At 46.7% G+C, this 25,233-nt stretch overlaps 2 protein-coding genes across 2 annotated transcripts in view; both read left to right on the top strand.

Annotated features, from left to right (window-relative positions):
- The window catches only part of CTNNA3 (catenin alpha 3), a 1,574,321-nt gene extending 1,549,827 nt beyond the window's left edge, over window positions 1-24,494 (top strand). Inside the window, 2 exon segments of the mRNA XM_059729874.1 lie at window positions 22,078-22,098; window positions 22,100-24,494. Coding sequence (XP_059585857.1) covers window positions 22,078-22,098; window positions 22,100-22,366 — 288 coding nt within the window. The 3' untranslated portion in view covers window positions 22,367-24,494.
- Window positions 14,657-22,272, top strand: LOC132251168 (uncharacterized). Its single transcript, XM_059729875.1, has 2 exons — window positions 14,657-20,564; window positions 22,189-22,272. Exon 1 carries the CDS (start codon window positions 15,508-15,510, stop codon window positions 16,444-16,446), a length of 939 nt encoding a protein of 312 aa, XP_059585858.1. The 5' UTR covers window positions 14,657-15,507; the 3' UTR covers window positions 16,447-20,564; window positions 22,189-22,272.
- Window positions 24,495-25,233: the final 739 nt, after the last annotated feature.

The raw sequence follows: 25,233 nt of genomic DNA, 5'->3' as shown, positions 1-25,233 counted from the left end.
TATCTGTCGTGGGGTAGCTCCCATCAAATCCCAAATGGTGCATCCTTGGGGAAAAGGCAAGCAGGAGGCGCCTGAAAACCTCTGCCCCCAAATTTGAGAGCTGTCAGGCAGCAAGAGCATAAGAAGCCTAAAAAAAGAATACGGGGTGACAAAGAATGAAGACCCACCCTGGTGAGTTTGGGTCTTAAGGGGGGAGGTGTGTCACAAAGCACTTAGTTGCCTGCTCCTGGAAGAGCAGAAACTGCCTGGGGAGAGTCCAAAGAGACAGACAGGAGCCCAGGTTCAGGTTGCCATGGCAGCTAGCTAATGAGAAAATTAGTCTGCACCTGCACCTGGTCAGCTGGCCAGAAGGGGCAGGGCCCTGGGTCCATATAAACACCAGGACAGGGAGTAGGGAGGTCAGTTCTCTGCTGGCAGCCAGGTGAGACTGAGCCCTCCTAGGGCAAGTGAAGGGAAGAGGCCTGACTAAATTCTGCTCTGGGTAAGGTAAAGGGGTTGAGCTCACCTTCCATAGCTTGTGTTATGTTATAGCCCAGGGGCTTATGTTTTGTTTGCCGTTTTATAAGACCAATGGTTTGGGTGAGGCTATTTGGGGAAGGAGGAGACCTCACTGGGGGTCCACTGCAGTGTGGGAACCCCAGTGCCAGAGAGTGTGCAGTATTTTTTGGTGCACAGACCCCAGTGCCGAGAGGCACAGAGACAAGGGCTGCGGAGAGCCCAGCACCAAGGGGCACAATGACAAGGGCTGCAGAGAGGCCAGTGAGGACAAGGGGCCAAATTATAATGGGCATAGGCAAGACAATGCCAGTACCATCTGTGAGGCTTGGGGCATGGTAAATGGGTGGTTGGAACCACGCATATAGCCCAAAAGGCTGGGGACCCACGGGGTCCAGAGAAGTCCATCAGGACTGCATCTGACTGGACGTGAAGGCAGCCTTCCTACATTACATTTTACATCAAGACATGGTGGACGAGAATAGAGGGTACCCTTCAGCTTGAATTGGCATGGTTGAGGGGTCTTAAGAGATCACGGCCATCCTTAGGGACCCCATCCTGTGATACCTGCTTAAATTCCAGTTTTATTGTCTATATCAAATGCAACAGAGATATCTGTCCTCTTTCCCTGCTTATCTCCAGGCCCCCACCTCCAGGCCATGGCAAATGAGGCAAAGCAACTTATTCAATTAACATAGAGGTAGTTAAATATTCAGCTGTTCAGCAGGGAAGTTCACAGGATTTGCGAGATATATTTATTTTTCAATATTTCATAGATTTCATAAATATTAGGGCTGGAAGCGACCTTGGAAGATCATCGAGTCCAGCCCTCTGCCCCAGGGGTAGGAAGTCAGCTGGGGTCATAGGATCCCAGCAAGAAAAACATCCAGGTTTCTCTTGAAAGCGCTCAAAGTAGGTGCTTGAACCACGTGCGGTGGCAGGCCATTCCAGACTTTGGGGGCTTGGACAGTAAAAAAGTTGCAGGAGTTCATAACAATTTGATCTTGTAATCCCTTGGAGCACTCTGGTGAACAAACGTTCCTCCAGATCCTGGTGGACACCCCTTATAAATTTAGAGGTGGCCATCAAATTTTCCCTGAGCCTGTGCTTTTCCAGGCTGAAAAGTCCCACGGCTCTCAGCCTCTCATCATAAGGTCTGTTTTCCTGACCTCTGATAATGCACGTGGCTCTCCTCTGGACTCTCTCAAGCTTCTCCACATCCTTTTTGAATTTTGGAGCCCAAAACTGGATGCAGTATTCCAGCTGCAGCCTCACCAAGGCCAAGTACAACAGGAGAATGACATCCTGGGATTTGCTTGAGAAGCATCTATGGATGCAAGCCAGCGTTTTGCTTGCTTTACTGGCTGCAGAATTGCATTGCAGGCTCATGTTCATCTTGTGGTCAATCCTGACCCCCAAATTGCTCTTGTCCATAGTGCTAGTCAGCATAGCACTGCCAAGCCTATAGACATGCTGCAGGTTTTTCCTCCCAAGGTGGAGAACCTTGCATTTTTCAGTGTTAAACACCATCAGGTTCTCATCCGCCCATATACTGAGCCTGTCAAGGTCAGCCTGGATTACTCCCCTGTTCTCAGGGGTGGATGCTTTACCCCAAAGTTTGGTATCATCGGGGAACTTGGTCAGTCCACTTCTGACTCCAATATCCATATCATTAATGATGAGGTTGAACAAAATGGGTCCAAGGACAGAGCCTTGAGGGACCCCACTAGTCACAGGGCACCATGACGATTGACTTCCATCAACCACCACCCTCTGGGTCTGACCCTAGAGCCAATTCCCCAGTCAGCAGATTGTTTGGACCTGAGGCCGCATTTGGCCAGTTTTGCCAAAAGGTGATCGAAGACTTTTTTGAAGTCGAGATTGTCACAACCCAAAGTTGTGATTTTTTGTTTGTGTGTGTGTGCTTCAGCACCGCTAAACTATTTCCCACCAAATTTGTCACTTTCTTTGCACGGTAGAGTTCTCTGCTGCTAGAGAGAGCTCTGGTGCAACGGGGGATTTCCCGCCAAATTACAGCTTCTTTGCAGTGTGCATCTCTTTTTGCATCGTAGTGATACACGCTGTAAAGAAGTTCCCGCCATTTGTATTAGGGTCCACGCCATGTTATTGGCCGACTCCTAATTTAGGCACACGTGGCAGTTAGCGATTGGCTTGCTAGCCGTACAAAAGGCTTGGGTAGTTTCCGCCCAAGCTGGAGGAGGGAGGAGAGAGAGATATTCTGTGTGAAGATCTCCAAGCGCTGTGGACCCTCGCGGAACCGACACGCCTCCCCTAAGCAGGCAGAGAGAGGCAATAGAACCGAGCCTACGGAGCTTTCGCTTCTCGCCTCTCCCCGTCGCCAAGCGCAATCCTAGACGTATCCCTTTCCTATAATTTCGGACCCCGCGGAGCCTAGCAAACTCCGGGGAAAACATATCGGACCTGCGGAGCCTGAATAACTCCGGGGAAACTTTTCGAACACAACTTAACCGGACCCGCGGAGCCTAGCAAACTCCGTGGGAGCAATCGTTTTGTCAGAGTCCTCCAACAAGGGTTCAAGCGGGAGCTGTGCCTGGAAACTTATCCAGCCTACACCGATGCCATCTTTGGGTGTAAGTAAACAGTCTTTTCAATCAACCGTTACGCTTCCGTGACTAATTCTAACTCGTGTGCACAAGACCATCCCGCGGTTTCTCCCACCCCGCGTGCCCGGGCTGATGGCCACAGCCTGCGTGCACCGGATACGGGTCCAATACGACCCCGGCTTGCCCATGGTGGCCAGAATGAGATCAGAATCACCGCCACGCATGGCGATGAGGACAGGCTCGGGGCCTGGCCCGCACAGAGATATATGACATCAATTTCTTCCCCCTTGTCCAGGTGATGGGTCACCTGGTCATAAAAGAAATGAGATTGGTCAAGCATGACCTACCCACAACAAACCCATGCTGGATGTCCCTCAGGGTGTTTCCATTGGCCAGTCCTTTAAGGATGACCTCCTTTATAATTTTGTCTAAGACCTTCCCCAGGATAGAGGTCAGGCTGATGGGCCTGTAGTTTGCCGGATCCACTTTCCTCCTTTTCTTGAAGATGGGAACCACATTGGCCTTCTTCCAATCATCGAGAACCTTACCAGACCACCAGGAGCTCTCGAAGCTCAGACCCTGGCATGGATGTATGATGCTAGCCAGCTCCTTGAGTACTCTGGGGTGTAAATAGTCAGGGCTGGCTGACTTGAAGGTGTCCAGCCTCTCAAGCTGTTCCTTCACAAGGTCAGCATTGATGGAGGGCAAGGAACCACCCTCACTTAGGCGCACCCCTGTCCCGTAATGGACAGGGGCGTCTCATGGGACTTGTGAAATACTGATGTAAAGTTGCCATTTAGCAAGTTGGCTTTTTCCTGGGCATTGTTCGTCAGTTCTCCCTTTTGGTTTAGTTGGGGTCCAATGTTGCCCTTGCTTTTCCTCCGGCTCCCCACATATCTTAAAAAGGACTTTTTATTGTCCTTGATACTTGTGGTCAGTTGGAGTTCCATGACAGCCTTGGCTTTCCTGGTTTGCTCCCTGCAGGCCAGTGCACAGTATTCCTCCTTGGAGGTGGATCTCATCCTCCATCCTTTGTAGGTCTGTCTTTTTAGATGCAGGAAGACTGCTAGTTCCCTGGAGATCCAAGGGGGCTGCTGTGCCCTTTTGCTGCCTTTCCTCCAAGATGGAATAGTCTTAGCTTGTGCATCTAGGATTGCTCCCTTGAGGAGCAACCACTCTTCCTGGACTCCCCTCCCTTTGGGGTCGTAGTCCCTTAGGGCCTCACTGACCAGTCTCCTGAGTTTGTCAAAGTCAGCCCTCCTAAAGTTAAGGACCTCTGTACTGCTGACTGACTTGACAGCTTTTCAGCGGGTGGTGAAGGTGATCAGCTCATGGTTGCTGTCACTCGGCTTCCCTTCGATTGTTAGATCACTGATTAGGTCATCCTCTGTTGCCAGCACCAGGCCAAGCAGAGCTTTGCCTCTTGTTGGCCCGTAGACTTCTTGAGTCAGATAGAGCTCATCCACACGCAAGGAAGCTTTGTGACTGTTCGGATTCGGCCGAGCGCTCTTCCCATGAGATGTCCAGGTAGTTGAAGTCCCCCATGACAACCATGGACCAGAAGCGTGCAGCCTCAGCCAATTCCCTGGTGAACTCCTGGTCAATCTCTTGATTTTGGGCGGAAGGTCTGTAGTAGACTCCCACCATAGTATCTCCTGTGCCATGTTCCCCATGGAATTTAACCTAGAGGGTCTCTAGTCATCCACCCTGGGTGCCAATGTCAGCTTGTAGGGATGTGTAGTTCTCCTTGACATAGGGAGCTACACCTCCACCCCTTTTGTCCACTCAATCCCTCTTGTACAGGGTATAGCCATCTATACCCATGGTCCAGTTATGGGCGGAGTCCCACCAGATCTCCGTTATCCCTATGACATTGTAATGATTTATGTGGAGCAGGAGGACAAGTTCCTCCTGCTTATTCCCCAAGCTCCTGGCATTGGTGTACAGGCATACAGTGGAACCAGTTAGCCAGTCTACCTGAGAAGAGCCTCCTTCCCAGGAGAGGAGGCCATCTCTTCCCAGCATCTCATTGCCTCTATCACCAAAGAGCAGACTGTGGTCATGCAAGCTGAAGCCTTCCAGATGACATCAGCACCACAGCCTTTGGTTCACTACCTGTATCCTCTTCTCCCTCCTCAGCCCGTAGCCCAAAACTGGAAGGATCAAGGAAAACACCAACTGCACCTCCAACCCCTTAAGCCCCATTTCCAAATCCCTGTACTGCCTCATGACTCAGCTGGGAATGTTCCGAGCCATGTCATTGGTGCCCACATGGATGAGGAGCATAGGGTAGTGGTCAGTGGGCTGGAGGAGTTTAGGGATCTTCTCAGCAATGTCTCAGATACAGGCTTCTGGAAAGCAGCAAACTTCCTGGGCTAAGGAGTCAGGACAGCAGATTGTCCCCCTCAGGATGGAGTCTCCAATGACAAACATTTGGCGTTTTGTCTTAGAGAGAGTGGGGGCAGTAGCTATAGTTGAGCCTGTGTTGCCTGCTTGAGCTGGCAACTCAGCAGGCTCTGCTCAGGCTGCTGTCATGACCCAAAGGGTATGATTGTGTGTGTGCTTCGGCACTGCAGAATTATTTCCCGCCATGAGGAGCTTTCTTTGCACGGTGCAATTCTCAGTTGCATAGAGAAAATCCCGGTGCAAAGGAGTTCCCGCCATACACATGCAAACTTGTGTCCCACTATTGGCTGTTTCTAAATTATTCCCATGTGGCGGCTAGCAATTGGCTTGCTAGCCGTATAAGAGGCTTGAGCGGTTTCCACCCAAGTTGGAGGAGGAGAAGGAGGACTTCACATCTCGTGAAGAACTCTAAGCGCGCTGTGGAGCTTAACAAACCCAGCGTGTGCCTTAAGAAGAATATAGGGGCCTGATCAACCTCTAGCCTCTCCCCATCACCGCCTGATCCCTCGACGTACCCTTCCCTGCGGGCTTTCGTGGAGAGTCACCTTTTGGACTCTCATCATGGTATCCAGAGCTCTGTCCGGGTTTAAGAGGCTCGAGTGTTCTACGGGTCTTGTTCGTGCGAGTTTTCTTTTCGTTTGTAACTGCAACTCAAGCAAGTTTTCCTGCCTGCACCGCGACCATCTACGGTGTAAGTAAAATAATCTTTAATCAACCTCTACGCGTCCGTGCCTAATTCTAGTCTGCCATGCCGAATTCCCCGAGCTACATGCCAGGGCTGCTGGCCACAGCCTGCTGCGCACCTCCGAAAGCCTCGGACTGCTCCCGGCCTGCACAGCTGCAAGAGGTTCATGCCTGTTGCAAAGCTCCAGTGGGCCGGGGGCCTTGGTGTGGCGGGCCTTGGGGCCCTTGACCACCTTGGTCCAACCCCATGGCTGGACAGTATGGGAGGTCCCTGGGTCCTCCTTTGTCCTGGAGAGAGACTGTGGTCTACCCTCTGTCTCCCGGGGGAGAAGGGCCTGCCAGTAGGAGTCTGTCTCCTGCTTGCAGTCCCTGATGGAATGCAGTGTCTGGACTGTGGCTGGAGCTCCTCCAGTTGGCGCACCAGAGACCCCAGTAGGGAGCACACCCCACAAGGGGAGATGGCCATGCTCCCGGACCACAGAGCATGAAAAAGCAAGAGACAGCCCCCACAGCCAAGATCCAGAAGCTCCATCTGCATGGATCCCATAACCATGGGCTCCGTCTGGGTGGAGGTCTCTGAGGTGCCAGAGGGGGGGTCCACAGGCCCCCAGGGGACCCTCTAGCTGTGGCATGTGCCCATCTGTGTCATGCCACTGGCAGGCATGCTATGGCTGGGACTGGCTTCCCTAGGGCAGAGGCGCACAGGCAGGGCCTCGGGCCCTCCTGCTCACCCTCTTGTGTAAATTCCACACTAACTCATGGGCCAGGCAGACAAGTGCACCTGTTTGCGCAGCCTGTTTGCATGGTTCTGGTCATGTGGTTCCCTGGGGGGCTGGGCAGTAGGGGCCGGGGCGGGGAGGGACCCTCCCCGGTTTCTACTCAGCTGCCTTCTGCAGCTGAGCTGGTCTAGTCCCCTCCCACCATGGGCCCTGGTAACCTGCAGCTGCTGCTGGGGGTTGGCGGGGGGCTCTGTGGCAGTTGGGGGTTCCTGGGGGGCTTTGGGGTGTGTGGGCATGACGGTCTTTCACCCATGCTTCTTGCGCTGCTCCCTAAGCCTCTCTGAATTTGTTTTTTGGAAGCTTATTTGGATCTTAGGAAGTCATTTCAGTTTCTGACATAATGGGCCAGAACATCACTTAGGACAAAACAGCAATGGAGCCAACACGAGTAGTTTGCAAAGGAGCAAGGTCCAAATTGTAATGTTTAGTTTATTATTTACAATGCATTGTAATGCATTCACAGTTTTCAGGGCAACCACATGGTTAATTTTATTTATTTTTTTTTTAATGTGAAGGTTTAGTTTATTGGACACTATTCCATGTTGAAGGATTTGTAGAAAGTAAGATACCATGTCCAAATTGTAGTTTCTTGAATTCAACAGGAAAGACTGCATGTACCAATTCCAGCTAACTCCTGGGAAGATGGTGTTTCATGGAAACAGTACTGATATAACTAATTAACTGTTTGCCTCTTCCACAGTAGCATGAAATAAAAATATTCCTGGGTAAAAGTTTAAAAAACATAGAAGTAACTTCTATTAGACCTGATTAATATAAAAGATATCACAAATACCCATAGAAGCTTGCCTCCTTACGTCTTTAGACCAACACAGCTACAAACAAAAACACTGTGGGTGTATCCACACATACAAGCACATGTGCTTGCAGCAGCTCAAATAGAATCAGTGAAAATTGGAGCTGGGGCTTTTTGCCTCAGTGCACGTGCCAGGACATGCACTTTGGTGTGGGGCAAATTGTGCCACTTGGGGCAAAATAACCCTGCCTGGCTCCTCCTGGATCCGCAGCCAGGGGGAGCTAGAGCCCGGGGCCAGCACCTGTGCTGTTACCAGCAGTATAAACAGCTGCCCTATCCTGGCCCCATCAATACAAAAAGCTTCCCCAGAAAAAACTCAGGGCTACTTGATCTCGGGAACTTCTGGGGCCCAGCCAATTAGTACCTGGGGACACTACCCCTTCTTCCAGTTGGACTTCTGAAGCAGCCCTGAGAGTTCCTTGCACCCCTTACTCACTGCTCCCCGTGACTCTTTCACTATCCAGGATGTGAGGACAGCTGCCCCTGCAGCTACAGCTCCTGCCAGCAGGTCTCATCCTGTCTGGTAGCTGGGCAGGCAGGGTGTGTTTGGGGGGGATGTGGGGTTTGCAGGAAGGGGGTGGAAAGGGGGGTGGGGGTGTGAGTGGCTGTGGAGGGGTGTGGGGGGCTGTGGGGTGTTTGGGTAGGTGGATTGTGGAGGGACTGCGGGGGGACTGCTCAGGAAGGATGGGTCCCCTGCAACCTGCAGGGTGCAACCCCCCTGCACAGCTCACTGACTGCCCCACACAGGGCTGCACCCCCCCCCCCACAGGGGCCACAGCCACCCCCACAGGGATTACAGCCCCCCCCACAGGGGTTAGAAACCCCCCTCAAGGGCCACAGCCCCTCACAGTGGCTACAGCCCCCCAACAGGGGTTACAGACACCCAAGAGGGGTTACAGCTCCTCTAACAGAGGCCACATGGCCCCCTCAGGGGCAATCACCCTCCCTGCAGGGCACACATACCCCAACCCCACTTACTGCCCCAGCCCTTTGGCTTGCTGCCCCACCCCCTTCTTGCATTCCAGTCCCCCAACAGCTGCCCCACCCAGCCCTAGCCTCCTGGCACTTTAAAAAAAAAAGCCTGACACTCACCCAGCCTTATACTCACCCACTTGAGGCAGGGGCTGTGAGGGTTCTGGGGCCTTGTGGCAGAGCTCCCCCTGCACAGCAGTGGGGCCTGGCACCAGACACCTGGCACCCACACTGCCACTGCCCCTGCTGCATTCAGCAGGTGCGGCCAGGTTCAACAGGGCATTGTGTGGCTCCAGCTGGGTCTGCTGCAGCTGTCATCTGGGCCTCATGCTGCACAGGGGGCTTTGTCGTGATGCCCGAGTGACCCCGACGGCAGCTGCTGCTGCCAATAAGTGCAGGCTCTTTTTTTAATTGCCAGGATGCTGTGGTCAGATGGGGCAGTGATCAGGGAGAGGGTTTGGGGGGCAGGCAGGGGATAGGGCCAAGTGGGGCAGTGATCGAGGGGCTCGTGGGAGCGGGTGGGGGTCCTCCCATGGTTTTCCCCCCCCCCCCCAGCTTCCCTACCCACTACTTACAGGCAGTAGTGCAGGTCCAGCTCGGCAGGCACCATGCTTCAGCATCGGGGTGAGGGCCAACCATAAAGACGCTCTGGCTGGCTACCAGAGCATCTCTGGACCCAGCCTCTGGTTGCCTCAGGGCATGGTCTAGGACTGTGCCCTGCCCTGCTTTTTTCCTCTGAGGGTTTTTTTGACCCCTGGATATCTAGGGGTCTAATTTTGCCCCCACACTGCAAATTTGCAGTGGGGGAACATTTTTTCATTTCCTCACCTGCCCCTTGCAACGTCTGAAAGGGCTTTGAAATGCTGCAAAAGGCATGTGCATGCTGGTCTGGATGTGCCCTATGAGTAACTTCAGTGCTTTAATCCAATTGCTTTCAGGCTAGGTCTACAAAATGTAGATGCTAACTGTTGCGATGCCTGACTTTTCATGCCCAGCCCTCAGTAGGCACTTAGGCTCCTGGTATAATGTATTGGGAGAGTTAGCTGCTCAAGAATGAGATGCACAAAACAGGAAAAGGGAGTGAAGAGCTTCCTAAGATTGCCAATAGGAGAAGAGTGTGTATTTTAAATTCATTGAATCTTGGAAAAGAGCACAAGGCTTCTAGTGAATGCCATAACTATTAGGCTGTAGAAGACTGCTTATTTAAATTATCTTTTATCCAATTAATATCTAATTGTGACATGTAAGATGGAACAATTTCAATAGAAGGAATTAACAGCACCTCCTCTAGTATACCTGACAGCTTGGTGGTTACAAGCATTCACATGGAAGTGGTTGTATAAGGTTGATGGAGGAGGTGGGTTTGGAATTGAACAAGCCTCCCACATCCTAAATGAGTGCTGTAACCACCTAGCTATGGTTGAAGAGGTACACCACTGCCTTTTCTGTCCTGGCTTTGGTTTTTTTTTGGTGGGGCCTGATGCAGCAGATCTGCTGGGAGATTGCCTACAATATTATGCCCAGCCAGCAAAATAGGTGAAGAAACCCCATTGTTTGTGAATCCTGAGGGGGCTTATGCATGAACTAGGCATCTATATTCTCAACAACAACAAAAACAATTGCTAGCAAAATTGTAGGTGCCATTAGGGTTATTTGTAAAGTGTGGGGGTTGAGGATTTGAGTTTTGAATTTAGGAACTACCTTATTCCTTTTGTGCTAGCCCCAAGCCACTTTTGATAATGGGACTTAGACTCCCAAGTCACTCAAATGCTTTCAAAATTTTTCACTCTGTGCTAACACTCTAAAGGGGACTTCTGCCAGAATATTCAGGTCTTCTCTTTGTCTAATCTCTCAGAATCTATCTTTATGCCAGTGTTAACCTTGCAGGACAAGGGCAGACAAGTGTGTGTTTAGGATTCATCATACATATTGTTGAACACAAGTAATTATTATAATGCTCTAAAAGGCCATCAGTTGTGTGGCTTATCAACAGGGTCTTTGTTTTACTATAGAGCTGCCTTGAAATGCCTCAGTTCCAACAGCCTCTCAGGGTGGAAGATTAAAACAAATCCTTTTGCAAGTCCTGTGATTATCAAGGGGAAAAGAGGGATGTTCACGTAAATATAAGAACTACGGCTGTCCCTGGGGGCATGAATTGGGGTGACCACCCCAGGCCCTGCGCTTTGGGGGTTCCTGCAGAGTGGCTGTGGTTACTCTCTGCTGCTTCTTCACATCTGGGGCACACGAGGGTGGGGGCAGGGCCCCACACCTTGCTCAGGTCTTTGCAAGATCAATGTATATAGAGTGCAATAGTGATGAATATTTTAGGTGGGAAGGTAGGAAATAAATTAGTTAGTAGAAAGGCTATGGCCCTAGCAATTCTCTGGGTTGAGAGTGGAAAATGTACGAGTGGTATAATGACAAGACAGAGGAGGGAAAATGATTGACTCGAGATTGGAGGCATATTAAACATTTGATTTAAAACCTGCATTTGAAGTACGCTTTAGATTTGGAGTTCAACGTGTAGTGTGAACTTATAATTATTCTTGTGCATTTTCCTTAGAGTCTTACCTTAGAGAAAAGTATTTTGTGATTATTAGAATAGGATAGTGGCCAAGCAGACTGTTTCCTTAAAAACAAATGTGATTCTATACAGTAAATGTTATAAAATATTCTAAAACATTTTCATACAGAAATTACTGGGGTTCTGTTTTATACTTCCAACTATCATCTTCTGTTGAATGTTACACATACTGCATAATGGAATGATTTCATACATAATATGTTGAAATAATGCCTATTTTCCTAGAGAATATAAATAAAATTTTGAATTTGCTCATTAACATCTATGTATTGAGGCGGGTTAATTAGTTTAAACTCCTGGAAAAGTCATTTGCTATTTTATTTTGTGGCTTTTTTATTTTATTTTTTAGAACAACACCACAAACTAATGATTAATTATAAGGCTTGTTCTGCTGGTGCTGTCCTTCCATCAACTGAATGAACGTAGGTTTTTGTGAAGGTTTTGATATATAAAGACAAATCCCCTATACTAATACACATGCAATCATAATGCATTGCCTGATATATGGATCATGTTTCCCTCTCATGAACAGAAACATACAAGGTTGGAAAAGTAGAAATGAAGGCTTCCTATAATTCCCTAAAATCTATTTTTGCAATTCTTCAAATTATAGAAAAGCACATTTTAATAGATTGATCAGACAGCAGTTAGAAGGAGAGGAAGTCAGATTTGAGACCATTTTTAGTCTACAACTGGATGTCCCATAAGAGACAATCTATAAGGGTTGCAGAAAAGATAGCTGGGTTGGAGAGGAATAAGGATGGGATTTGAAGACTATCTTTCAAAGCTGCATACAGCATCCTAAGTAAGTTTTTGATAGATATCCAAATTTTATTAGCTTTCCTCCTCACTTGCAGACACATCACAAACATAAACTGAACCCTATCAACATATATCACAATGTAAAAAGAGAAAATTGGAAATAACTCTTTCTGAGGTTTGTTTGGCATTACCTTAAAACTCATGCTATTCCTATCCTAGCTTTCTGACTATTCAATGCTTAATTTTTCTGGTTCCTGAAATATTTGCTTGTTACTGCCCCACTAGCAAGCAGACTTAAAATATATTAAGTACTCGGGTAGATTCAAGGTAAATATCAAAATAAGATTTTCTTAAAGCTATTCAAAATGGAGATGACTTTCCAATTTGAAATTGTCAGCCTTATAATTAAATATGAGTACAGTGACTTATTTGAAGATAAAAAAGCTACTCATTCAGGTAACTCATATGATTTATGCAGTAAATTTATCCTCTGCCAGCTCTGTATTGCTATATAACAACAGAGACAGCTTAACTTGAAGGGAGAAAGCGCTTTTAATTCAGGGAAATAAATACTGAAGAATGTTAATACCACCAAAAAAGAGCATACTCAAAAAAAAAAAAAAATGACATAGCTCAGCTGTTATCTGGTCCTGTTAGAAACTGTTCCTTATCTGAACAAAAATTAAATTGTAAGCATTCACCTGAGCAGGTAACATTTCTCATATTTTATGCACACAAAGATAGCTTGATAGCTTCCTGAGTGCTTAGGGATGATATGCAATACCTAGGTTTAGTCAAAAACTCAGAGAGCACAAATAGGGAAATTCTGTACAAACCATTTTTAGGAAGGAGAATAGGAAGGGTGACCTTGGTTTTTACTTCCCACTACTCCCATTTGAAAGCTGTCTCAGATTTCATGCTGCTGATGGTTAGAAATCTTCAATTTCCAACTTTCAAGGTTTCTGGCCTTACCTGGAGTACTGTGTCCAGTTTTGGGTCCCCAACTTCAAGGAAGATGTGGACAGATTGGAAAGAGTGCAGTTGAGAGTAACAAAGATGATTAGAGGCTGGGGAAGCATGACTTATGAGGAAAGGTTGAAAGAATTAGGATTGTTTAGTCTCAAAAAGAAAAGACTGAAAGGGGTTTTGATAACAGTCTTCAAATACCTGGAGGGTGATTATACAGAGGATGGAGATAGACTTTTTGCTGTGGCTTTAGGAGCCAGGACTAGGAGAAATTACTACAGAATGCAGAAGAGGAAATTTAGGTTGGAGATTAGGGGGACCTTTTTGACTAAGAGGATGTTCAAGCATTGGAACAGGCTACCCAGAGAAGTTGAGGAGTCTCAATCCCTGAAAAATTCCAAAAGCTGGTTAGATAGAAATTTGGTTAGGATAGTTTAGTCAGGGATGATTCTGCTTTGAGCAGTGGGCTAGAAAAGATGACGGTATGAAGTCCTAGCCAGCCCTACATTCCTATGATCCTACAAATAGCCAGAACAATTTTGCCAATTTGCTCATATGCTAACATTTTCCTTTATCTTAAACAGCTTTCCTCTCTGATATTGACCAGCTATGATGAATATATAGTCAGCAATGATAACTGCTCTTATCTTCTGTGTTGCTAAATTAAGTTAAAAAAATGAATTTCTTTTGGTGTCCATACATAAAATAAGGGTATGTGCAGATGTTTGCTGTACCCAGTCTGCAATCACATGGCTTTCTTTAAGCTACATGTTCACCAGTGCTGAGAGCCATGCTGTGAACTGGGTGTAACCTGAGGCGGATGGAATTAAGGTGTGTTAGCAGGTCCACAAAGGTGGCAGGTGGGTCTGGGGGAGGTTTTGCAGAATTGGGTGGTGGTGGGTGCTGGTGGGAGGGTTGTCCATTTGGGAGCAAGAGAGGGGTCAGAGACTAAAAAATAGCCCTGTCAGGTTTGGGAAGGTGGGTAGGAAAAGTACAATCCTGGGGCTGGAGTGAGTAGTTTGGCTTTCCTAGCCCTAGGGCTGTGCTCTGAACATATGGAGACGTTCACTGTATCAGGCTAAACCATTCTAGATCTAACTTAGTTCACCTCCTCAGGTGAACTCATTTAAATTGGTCCCACCATTTTTTGCTCTATTTAACTTCCCTGAATGTCTCACAGATTAGCATTTAGATTGACCTAACCCTAGTTATGCACATACGTAACCCTATTTATGCAAATACCCTAAGTTGCCCATGTTCCTGATCATCCTAATAACCCTTCTTTGTGTCATAACCCAGTGAGTTTGGTGCCTCGGCACTATGGAATTTTCTTGACACATGAGAGCTTCTTGCACAGCGAGGGTTTTTGCTGCATAAAGAACCTGCATGCAGGAGAGAGTTCCCGTCAATTTGCAGTCTTTGCAGGATGCATTTCTCTTTGCAGCACAGAAATGCATGGTGCAAAGAGTTCCCGCCATTCGGATGTAAATTCGTGCCCCACAATTGACTAGTGCTAAATTATTCACACGTGGCGGCTGGTAATTGGCTTGCTGGCCGTTTAAAAACTAGCGCGACTTCCGCCCAAGTCAAAGAGCTTTGAGCGCGCTGCAGAGTGCCTCTTAGAGATCCGACTTGCGGCTAGCTGGTCGATAGACTGATCACCTATCGATCCTTCTTCCCGTCGCCGAACGCAGTCCCAGACGTACCCTTTCCCCGCCGGCTTGAATTACGGATGGATTTACTGGCATTGGCCTCGCCAGCTGGAGCAACTCACATTGTTGTCCAGACCACCGAACCGTTTCTGTCGCAGCCACCCGCGACGTAAGTAAAGTTTTTTACAACCATTAAACCTCTTCTGCCTCTCCATTCACCAGCCCGCCCTGACGAACAAGTAATTTCTGAATCACCTCGAGTCAGTTCAGCCCGGCCGAGACATGGCGACAAGGATGGGATTAAAGGGCACGGTGAGGGAGAAGAACTTAATTGGGTGCTGCCCCTGGCGCACCAGGAACCGCCACGTAGAGAATGCTAACAATCTATGGGCGCATATCGCTTACCACCAGGCGGTAGAAGGGGAGGAAAGAAGTATTGAGGGTTACTTCTCCGTAAAAAGAGAAGAGGCCATGGTGAAAGAATGGAGAACAAAGCTATCCCTAGGGGAGTTCGGATGCATAATGGGGAGCGACCGGGTTTATTATCGGCCCCCGGAGGAAACATCAACAATATCTCTCGCCGGGGTGAAAGCGCGGAAGGCAGAAAAGCTGACCCCCGCTCAGGAGTTTGCCCAATGCACCCGATACTTAAAGGGGGGGGGGAACCACCCCCACGGACTGGTTCAACTGTCCGGATTTGGTGCCCGAGTCGCGGGGCCATGAGCTCCTCGTTCAGCTACGGGAGGATTTAGAAACTAAGGGTAGTCACAAGCCGAAGTGGGGTCTAATTAAATGGAAAAAGGGAAAGATGATAAATGTGCTGTTCCGTGCAGTAATGGGCCTACTGAGGGAATACGCGAATCTGGAGGCTCAGATGTATACTGCGGGAAAGGAGTCGCTGGAGCGGACAGCGAAGGGCTCCGGAGCAGCGTTTGTTAACAATGCTAGCTGCATGATGCTGCTAGCAGAAAATGGCGCCAAAAGAAGCGCGAGCTACCTGGGGAACCCGGAAAGGAGGGGCGGAGTTATGGAAGACCCGGCGGGAATTCCCTTGGTGACTCCACCCCCTGAGGTGACGTCGTTCCCTGCAACCATGCCTCTTTACCATGGGGAGGGGGCAATGGGAGGAGGGATATACCCAATGCTCCCAGATGCAGAATTTAACCCTCTCTCTGCCGCAGCGTACCCGATAGCTGTGATGAAGCATGTTGAGGATGAAGATGGTGCTACACGTACCACCACTATCTCTCGTACACGCACCAGACCAGAGATACAAGAGCTTTGTAAAGAATCCAAAATAAGGCCGGAAGAAACCTTGGCCATATGGTTAGGAAGACTGATAGCGGAATTTGGATTGGACCCTCTGGATAAGGAAGAAGCGAGTGCCCTGACACAACAAGCAGCGTGGAGTGGAGGGCGCGCTACTGATTTGAATGTGGTCATGGACAGTGCCCGCTGGCCCATCCCACTCCCGGCGCTTGTGGTAGGACAGGTAACCCACAAATTTCACACCTGGCACGAGGGTTGCCCGAAGAAGGCTACTGCAGAACAACTTCTCCTGGCTATAGTTGGAGTGTTGTATCTCTCATGGAGCCCAAGAACAAATCCAATGGGACTAACAGCAGTCCAGCGAAAAGAGAGATGGGCTCATCGTCACCTATTGGACCCTGGGGCAATTCCAACGCCCTTGGAAGCTATAGATGCCTGCGTGGGGGTATACGGAGGAGTGAATGCTGTTACACTCTGACTCTTCTTGAACCCGATGGCAGGTCAACCAATGGGAAGTCTTTTAGGCCATCTCCCACGATTGCAGGCACTTATGAAGCAAGATGAGGAAGCTTCTAATGACACAAGGGATCGACCTTCAGCGTACCTGGCTGCAACATTGAGGCCTAGGCATCCAGGGTATACCCCTCAGCGAGAGCCATGGGGGTCACCTCCAAGGACCCCAAAAGAAAGAACCTCAAAGGAAGGAACTCTGAAGGAAAGAACTATGTTCAGATTTCTTCTCGCTCACACCGGACTAACGAAGGCTCAATTGAGAATTTTGGGAGACAAGGCCCAGACCAGTATGGCTGAAGCATTGGGATTTAATTTTGAGGATCCGTCAAAAAATGAGTAATGGCCGTCGGCTCCACTGGAGGCCTTCCTCAACTCAGACCTGATCCTACTGATTCTTGACCATATGCTGAACTCACTGTTTACAACCCTACCGATCCGGATGACAAACAACAGGTATCCTTCCTTCTCGATACTGGAGCTCAGACCAATGTGATTACCTCAATGATACCTCATGAAAAGACCACCAAGATGATCAAGGTACAAGGGCTTAATGCTATCACCATCACAACGAAGGTCAAGTTTTGGGTTCAGGACCACCGATATCCCCTAAAGGCCGTTCTAGGGGGCATCAACATTTTAGGAATCCCCGGGATAAAAACGCTTGACCTTAAGGAACAAGTGCTACAGGCGTTACCCGTAATTATCCCAGAGCAGGACTGGCATTGACCAACGCTTCGTGACACTTCCACCTGGCGATATCGGCCAATCCCAACTAAGGATTCTCTGAAACAGTCCCTTACTAACCTTCTGCAGCGACTTGAGCGACGAGGCTGTATTAAGACCGTAACAGCCAGCACCTACCTATCATCAGGATGGGGAGTGGTGAAGCCTGGGAAGCCTAATGAAGCCCGGTTGGTTGTAGACTATCGAGAAGTCAATAAAAGATGCTAAGTACTTCAACAACCTAATCCGTCTACTTTGCCACAGTGTATGTTTGAGATAGCACAGTTCCAGGAAAGTCCATGGGTCAGAGTTACATTAGATCTGAAAAATATGTTCTTTTCTATCCCAATAACTGACCCAGAGGGAATACTGAATATGTGTATTGATGGCATCATGTACAGGTGGACAGTTTGTCCGCAAGGTTATCTCAACGCTCCATCGTTAGCCACTGGTGCCATGAATAACACCCTGAAGAATTTTCGAGCCTTGCACTCTCTTCCCTCAGAAAAAGAATTAAAAATTTGGAGTTATGTTGATGATATTGCCATCATGGGTCGTGATAGCTCTGTAGTTGCCAGAGTAGTAAGCCAACTGGTTGCTCACCTTCAAAGTGAGGGATGGACAATCAACGAGGAAAAGTCAAGCCTACATCCTGTAGATGACATTACGTTCCTTGGCACTCGATACACCAGTTCCATCCGCCACGGAGTCTCGCGTGAGGGTCCTAACATCGATCCACTAAAAACGTTCCACCCTGTCACTAAGAGGCATTTTCAACAGCTTTTGGGTCATTTAAATTGGTATCGACATTATATTGGACCTAGTGATCTGGCACTCCTCGCTAAATTACAACGACAAATTCGTGACAAGTCCCAAAAGTCCACGCCTTGGACGGAAAAGGATCAGCAGAATCTGCTTCGCCTGCTAACCACGGTTAAAGGTACACAACTCCATGCCATCGATCTGGGTGAGTCACTAACTGTAACCCTTGGATTCACCACCAACCACGTGTGGGCTGTCGTGCACAACCCCCGCGATGAGTTAGTATACACGGCCCATAAGACGCTCCAAGCGGCGCAACATTGATATGGAGCTATGGGAAAGATTCTCCTAGCTGAACAACTGGTGGAGCCGTTAGCAAGGGGGCATGGGACATTGCGCGCTCCTGGTGCCACATTGTTACACTTGCTGGACGCGGGAAGAATCGACCCACATTTTCAAGGGGAGTCTAAGACCTGGAATACGCTAGTACTTTCCCACCATTATAATTGGCATTGTTGGAGGTTGGAGGACATGGTACCTGATCCAAGCCCAGAAGATGAGGAAAAGGTTCCTACACTGTATGGAACTTCTGCCCCAGCGTGGATGGCCTCGGACGGAACCTCCCAACATGAAGGAGGCTATGGATACTACTGTAAAGCTTGTCACGACAAGGAAATATTTCAAGCCGACCCAGATGATAATTCGTCCCAAAAATGTGAATTATTAGGATTCCTGAAGGTACTGGAACATTGTTTGATGTATCATAACGATACACTCCCAGTTCCAATCATCGCAATTGATTCACAGTATATCTACAAAATTCTTACGGGTATAGCTTTTCCCACCGAGAACTTGGATGATTGGTGAGATATCTGGAGGACGTTAACTAGATTTATACACCTTCCATTGATTAGACACACTAAGTCCCATCGTCCAGATACTGATCCAGTGCATGAGGTAATTGATAAGTTCTTGGAAGATCCACTCCGGACTGACATAGCCTTGCCTGTCACATCTACCACTAATTCTGAAGCAAATCCACTCCTCGCGTGGCTTCACGAAAATTGGGGTCACCCGGGACCACGGGCTTGTCATCAACGTTGGTGCCGAACCATTACAGAGCTCGCCTCATATGGAGCCAGGCGGGATTGGGAAAAGGTAGCTCAGGCTTGTGAAACATGTGCTAAAGAGAAGTGTCATAAAACCAAGCATCAGATCGGAGCTTTTGATTCTTTGCAGTTTCCGGCAGGAAAAGTTTGGCAGGTGGACCTGCTGGGACCCCTCCCAGGGTCTAAACCACCAAATAAAGGACTAGTTGTGGTTGATTTGGGGACCAGACAGTTACAGGTTATTCCCTTGCGAAAAAGCAATGCCACTGCTGTTATTACTGCCTTAACTGCTGTGTTTGCCACCTGGCAGCCTCCTCATGAAATTCAGTCTGATGGAGGACCTCCGTTTAACTCTAATGCTCTGGATAAATTTGCTCGTCTTCATAATGTGTCATGGTATCTTCATCTGCTGTACCATCTGCAGTCCAACGGCGTTGTGGACAGACACATAGGTCTATACAAGGAGCAGCTTCGCCTTAAAGGAGGAGGGACATTTAAAAATTGGACTAAATTTAATCACGATGTCCTTATTTCACTAAACACTGCTAAGCCGTTATGGGACAAAGCTAATGTCCAAAAACCCCCACCTTGGGAGCTCAAGTTCCAACCTGACGAGTTAGTGTGGATTTCAATACCGCACCCCCATCAGTCTCATCCACAAGTTCACAAAGGGACAGTTCAACGGCCGGGACAATATCCCAATACCTATTCTGTCCAACTGGAAGAGAAGCCTGATTGTCCCCCTATTATTGTTCCTCACAACTGGATGACTCGCCGTTCCGACGTTCACCCAGTATCCTTACAGTGAAACCAATTATGATTTTTTCTCGTTGTGTTTTGTCTTGTTATTCTGTTTTCTTCACAGGTTTAACCCCAGCAAAAGCGGTAATTCACAACTACCTGATTGTGAGACCAGACTGCAGTTCCAGTTGTGCCGTCGGCAAGGGGGCATGTCATAACCCAGTGAGTTTGGTGCCTCAGCACTATGGCATTTTCTTGACATGCGAGAGCTTCTTGCACAGCGAGGGTTTTTGCTGCATAAAGAACCCGCATGCAGGAGAGAGTTCCCGCCAATTTGCAGCTGTCTTTGCAGGATGCATTTCTCTTTGCAGCACAGAAATGCGTGGTGCAAAGAGTTCCCGCCATTCGGATGTAAATTCGTGCCCCGCAATTGGCTAGTGCTAAATTATTCACACGTGGCGGCTGGTAATTGGCTTGCTGGCCATTTAAAAACTAGCGCGACTTCTGCCCAAGTCGAAGAGCTTTGAGCATGCTGCAGAGTGCCTCTTAGAGATCCGACTTGCGGCTAGCTGGTCGATAGACTGATCACCTATCGATCCTTCTTCCCGTCGCCGAACACAGTCCCAGACGTACCCTTTCCCCGCCGGCTTGAATTGCGGACAGATTTACTGGCATTGGCCTCGCCAGCTGGAGCAACTCACATTGTTGTCCAGACCACCGAACCGTTTCCGTCACAGCCACCCACGATGTAAGTAAAGTTTTTTACAACCATTAAACCTCTTCTGCCTCTCCATTCAGCAGCCCGCCCTGATGAATGAGTAATTTCTGAATCACCTCGAGTCGGTTCAGCCCGGCCAAGACACTTTGTACCTGTTCTAGTACGAATTATTTTTTCCTGTATAAGGGTATTCTGAATTGTACTGGGTGGCCCAAATTAGGTCTCCTTAGTGCCCCATACAAGGTGTCCATAGTTTTCCATCTCTGTTGATAATATATCCTAGAATTGTGTTTGCCTTTTTCACAGAGCCATCGATTTGGTAGCTTTTTCTATGGTCTGAAGGGACTTCTCTGTTTGATGTAGAAAGGCAAACACTTACCAGTAGCCAATTTGGTTCCTTCAGTGAAGCGGTACAGAGCCAGCTTGCTCGATTTAAAGCTTATTTATGCTTTCCTAATTAGCAAGGCAAAATAGGAGCAGCATGTTATAGTGCCCACAGATATTCATAGAAGACCTTATATTTTAAAATTTGTATGTGCATGGCAGTTGGTGTTTGAAATCTGGAAGCTAAATACATAGACCAGCAATATACATTCTATAGTCTTAAGCCCCTTTTTTTTTAAAGAAGCTAATATATTTAGGCTTTCAGATCCTCTTGAATGTCATAATACAGTATAACCTCATAAATCCAGATATCAAAAATCCAGAATTCTCAAAAATCTGGCACACTGGGGAGTAGTGGTGGCCAGTCCCAGAGCAGCATAGGGGGAAGTGGAAGCTGGTCTTGGAGCAGCAGAGGGGGAAACTTGCAGGTGGCTGTCACCACCATCCACTGCTCCATGTGTGGCCGCTGCTGTGGGACCAGTCACTGCTCCCCTCCCCCCCCACCCTTCCCATGACTGACTGCCGCTCTAGTTAAAAAAAAATCCAGAATTTTCAAATTTCTGGCAGGTGTTCGGTCCCAAGCATAATGGATTTATGAGGTTATACTGGATGAGGTGGTCATCTAGCTCAATCTCCTTTGAAAGACCTTAAGCTTGAAAGACCTTAACCACAAAGACAATAGAATAGATTCAGTACTGCTAAAGAATCCAGCTACTTGACAAGATTTTTATATTTCCCAGGAGGCTTTGCAAGGGAGTCTTTGGAATACAGGGGAAACAAATTAAGATTTTTTTCTAGTGTTAGTGTGAAGTAAGGAAATAGGGGAATAAAGGTACAATTGTCATGGGTTTTCTGCTAGTTAGTCTCATTACCAGTGTCAGTAATTTCAATGATACTTTGCATACAAGGACTGTGAGCTCATGTTAAAGAATGCTTATGCAGTTTATAGTTCAGCATCTCAAATTGTTCTATGTTCTTTAAGTCTGAGCAGTAGAAAACTGAATATAATGATCAAACATCCTAAAGGGAAAACAAATATATTATATTTTATATGGTAGTCTTTTTTTTTTTTTTTAATACTGTTTATTCCTAGATATGCTATGATAAGAGGCAGACTGATTCCCTAGACATATTTCCCTAGTCATATTTCTTATTTCAGTTGGATAGTGTCACTTCACTAAATTCAGGCAGCCAAAAATTTAATGAATGCTGTGGTGCAGACTGTGAAGATGTCCTATATTGCCTCCACTAAGATTATCAAATTTCAAAGTCCTACTAGGCTACGGCACCCTGTTGTGATGTGGAGGATGAAGGCCCCAGAAAAGAAGCCCCTGTTTAAAAGAGAGAAGCCAGAAGAAATCTATACAGCTGTCAGGAAAGGTTCTGCTAAGAAAAGTACCCATCCTGTTCAAGCCATGAGTGAATTTAGAGGAAGAGAAATAATGTAACATTCTTATTCTGCCACTGTGCACTTTGAAACTGCTCCTTTTGCATGTTGTTTTTCCCACTTGTTAAAACCTGAAAGTATGTTAATGTTGGGGATTTTCTGCTTTTGTATGTTTAACAATTACTTTGGCTTTACAGGAGATTTTTTTAACACTGTTAGATGTCTTAAGAACACACAGTATAAAAACATTGTCTTTTATTCTCTGATTCTGACATTGTTTTTTCTGTTTATAATGCCTTGTTTGACACAAAGCATTTTGAGTGATAGGTCACAGTGCTGTGTTATGCTAAGGGTATGCATAGCTGGCTTTCATGTATTTGGAAGACAATCCACAATGAGCCAAATTCATCTGTTGTATAACTTCACTGACTGCAATGAGATTACATCTAATGAATATGGCCAAACTGTGTGAAATTTAAGATATTCTACAACACCTTTTAAGGGTAGGGTATATTGGACTAGATGCTTAGCTGGCATGAATCACTGCAGTTTCATTGAAATAAAAAAAGATCTGGGCTGATTTACACTGCCTGAATGCCTGGCCTGTTCAACTTATCCACATTAAAAGAGTTGACGAGATTTCTTTTTCATAAGTCTATTAGGCATAAACTTTAGCTATAAACAAAAGTGAAAATATATTATTAGAAATATTTGGTGAAACAAAAAGCATAAGAGTGTAGATGTAATAATACTATAAAAAGCAGGTTTTCTTAATAACCAGTAGTAAGAATCTTTTAGAGAAATCTTTGAAGTGTTACCACTTATTCATATTTTACTTCATGGGCTAGTTTATATATTCTGGGAAAATAGGTTAGTGACTATTATTTCTATAAGTCCTAATAAATCTGAAAATAACTATAAAATATTGTATATAAGTATATAATAATCATGTCACAAAAAATCATAATACCCGATATTAATTTGTAAAATGCAGATGGAACTATTTTGAAAGCACCCTATAAATATTAAGATTTTACATTATAATTGCAGTGGATTTAACTACTTTGCTCACAGTACCACACTCCTGAACTGCAGGACCATTCCAGGTTGCAGACAGCTTGCTAAATTACTATATTTCACAACATATAAATATGACAGAAAGTGCTATTAGCTTTTAATTGCCACTATAGCTCTGTGAAATAATCTGAGAGAGAATATCTTTTCTAGATCATTGATGAAATATTTTAATTGAATCCTGCATTCATTTGAGTTGAGCCTTGCGTTCAGGATTCCAAGCAAATGTGAATTTTAGCTTGGTGATTACAAAGTTACACAGCATGAGCTTCTCTTTTTCCCCTCTCTCCAAAGCCCTCAGCACTTCTCTCGAAGTTGATTTTGGCTGGAGGGACTGGTGACCAAAATTCTCCCTTCACTAAGTGCTAAGGTCAGGAATTCATCTCCCATCTCAGGTTTTCATAAAACATAAAATGGCTAATTTGTTTTGTAAGGGACTGCACAACTTGGACTGCTGCAACCTGTAAATTGAAATGTTTTGGTAAACAGGGTATGCTAGCTCTTCTCCCACATATGGCAGCATGAATGAGGAAAATATTCCCACAGCCTCTTTTTTTTCTACAGCCCTCCTGTAACACAGGATCTAGTGGAGCATCCTGCAGCCATATCTAAAGGATCTTGTCACTCATTGTCCCTGAGCCCGGTTACCAAGGGGCTTCAGTAATGAGACACTGGAAAAAATCTCACCCCTCTTGACTTGAAGAAGTTCCTAATGTGTCCACAGATCTTAAAAGGATGAACACACCTACAGTTCCCTGGAAGCCTAGACAGAGAGGATGTCAGGTGACAAACCAATGTAGTAGGTAGAGGGGCTGAGAGCCACTGAAGAGCTCTGTAGAAACCAATGCTTTTGCAAGGATGCACTGAGTGGGGAAAGGCGGGGGGGCGGGGATTTGTGTTCTAAATGTTATTCCGGCTTCTAAGTGATATTTCAGATTGGTCTCCACGGCCTCAGCAAGATTCAGTTTGCAAATATACTATACTCTTGTATGCTCTTTTTCCTTTTAATAAAGCCTTTAGGCCGAGTCATGCTTTTGTTATTGGCCACTTTGGTATCAAATCCTTAGACTAAATGCTTTTGGAGGTCATATAAATAATAAAATGCAATTGACACACTCATGAGGTTTTCTTTTTTTTCCCAGGTTTTTGTGTCTATTAATGTCTCCAGCACCAAGGGGATACGGAAAAAATGTTATGTTATTTTAAAAATGTCACAGACTCACAACTATACAACACAGTGAAATTAATAGAATGTCATGTCAGAAGCTGCATGAAAGAGAGAAAGCATATCAAAAAGAGTTTGCATGAGAAGCATGACAGCTAGCTTCAGATTAAAACTGTTTGTTAAAGATGACTGGAATTGAACTTTTAGGGCCAGATTGGTACTATAATTTATAGGCTCATAACCAAGGCTAGGCAGAGCTGAACTGTGCTAGTAGAAGCTGTGAGACATAGTGGGCACATCTACACATGCATTTTTCTAATGCACATTAAATTTAGTACCTCCAGTGTGAGGGTGCCTAAACATGAGCACAGAGACTGCTCTGATGCACTGGAATTCCAAGTCATCGAGTCTGCTGGAGCATGGCAATTGCCACGCTCCAGCAGCTTCCTGCATCTCGTGTATCAGTGTCTCTACCCTTAAAAATGGTGGTGGGAGCACTTGATCTTAAGCCTGTCAAACAAGCTTTAGTTCAACTGCCCCTGCCACCATTTTTAAGTACAGGGACACTGATAAAAGAGACACAATGTTGCCTTAATGAAAACGGCTCTAATTAAAGTGCTACCACCCCACCCTCAGACCGTGTGTAAAAGTGCCCTGAGGTATGAGAAAAATGTGCCTTAGCCTGTCTT

Source organism: Alligator mississippiensis, chromosome 6 (genome assembly GCF_030867095.1).
Source record: "Alligator mississippiensis isolate rAllMis1 chromosome 6, rAllMis1, whole genome shotgun sequence".
In the NCBI taxonomy this organism is placed as follows: domain Eukaryota; kingdom Metazoa; phylum Chordata; order Crocodylia; family Alligatoridae; genus Alligator; species Alligator mississippiensis.
The sequence above is the reverse complement of the archived record's forward strand: the minus strand, read 5'-3'. Positions and strand labels throughout refer to the sequence as shown.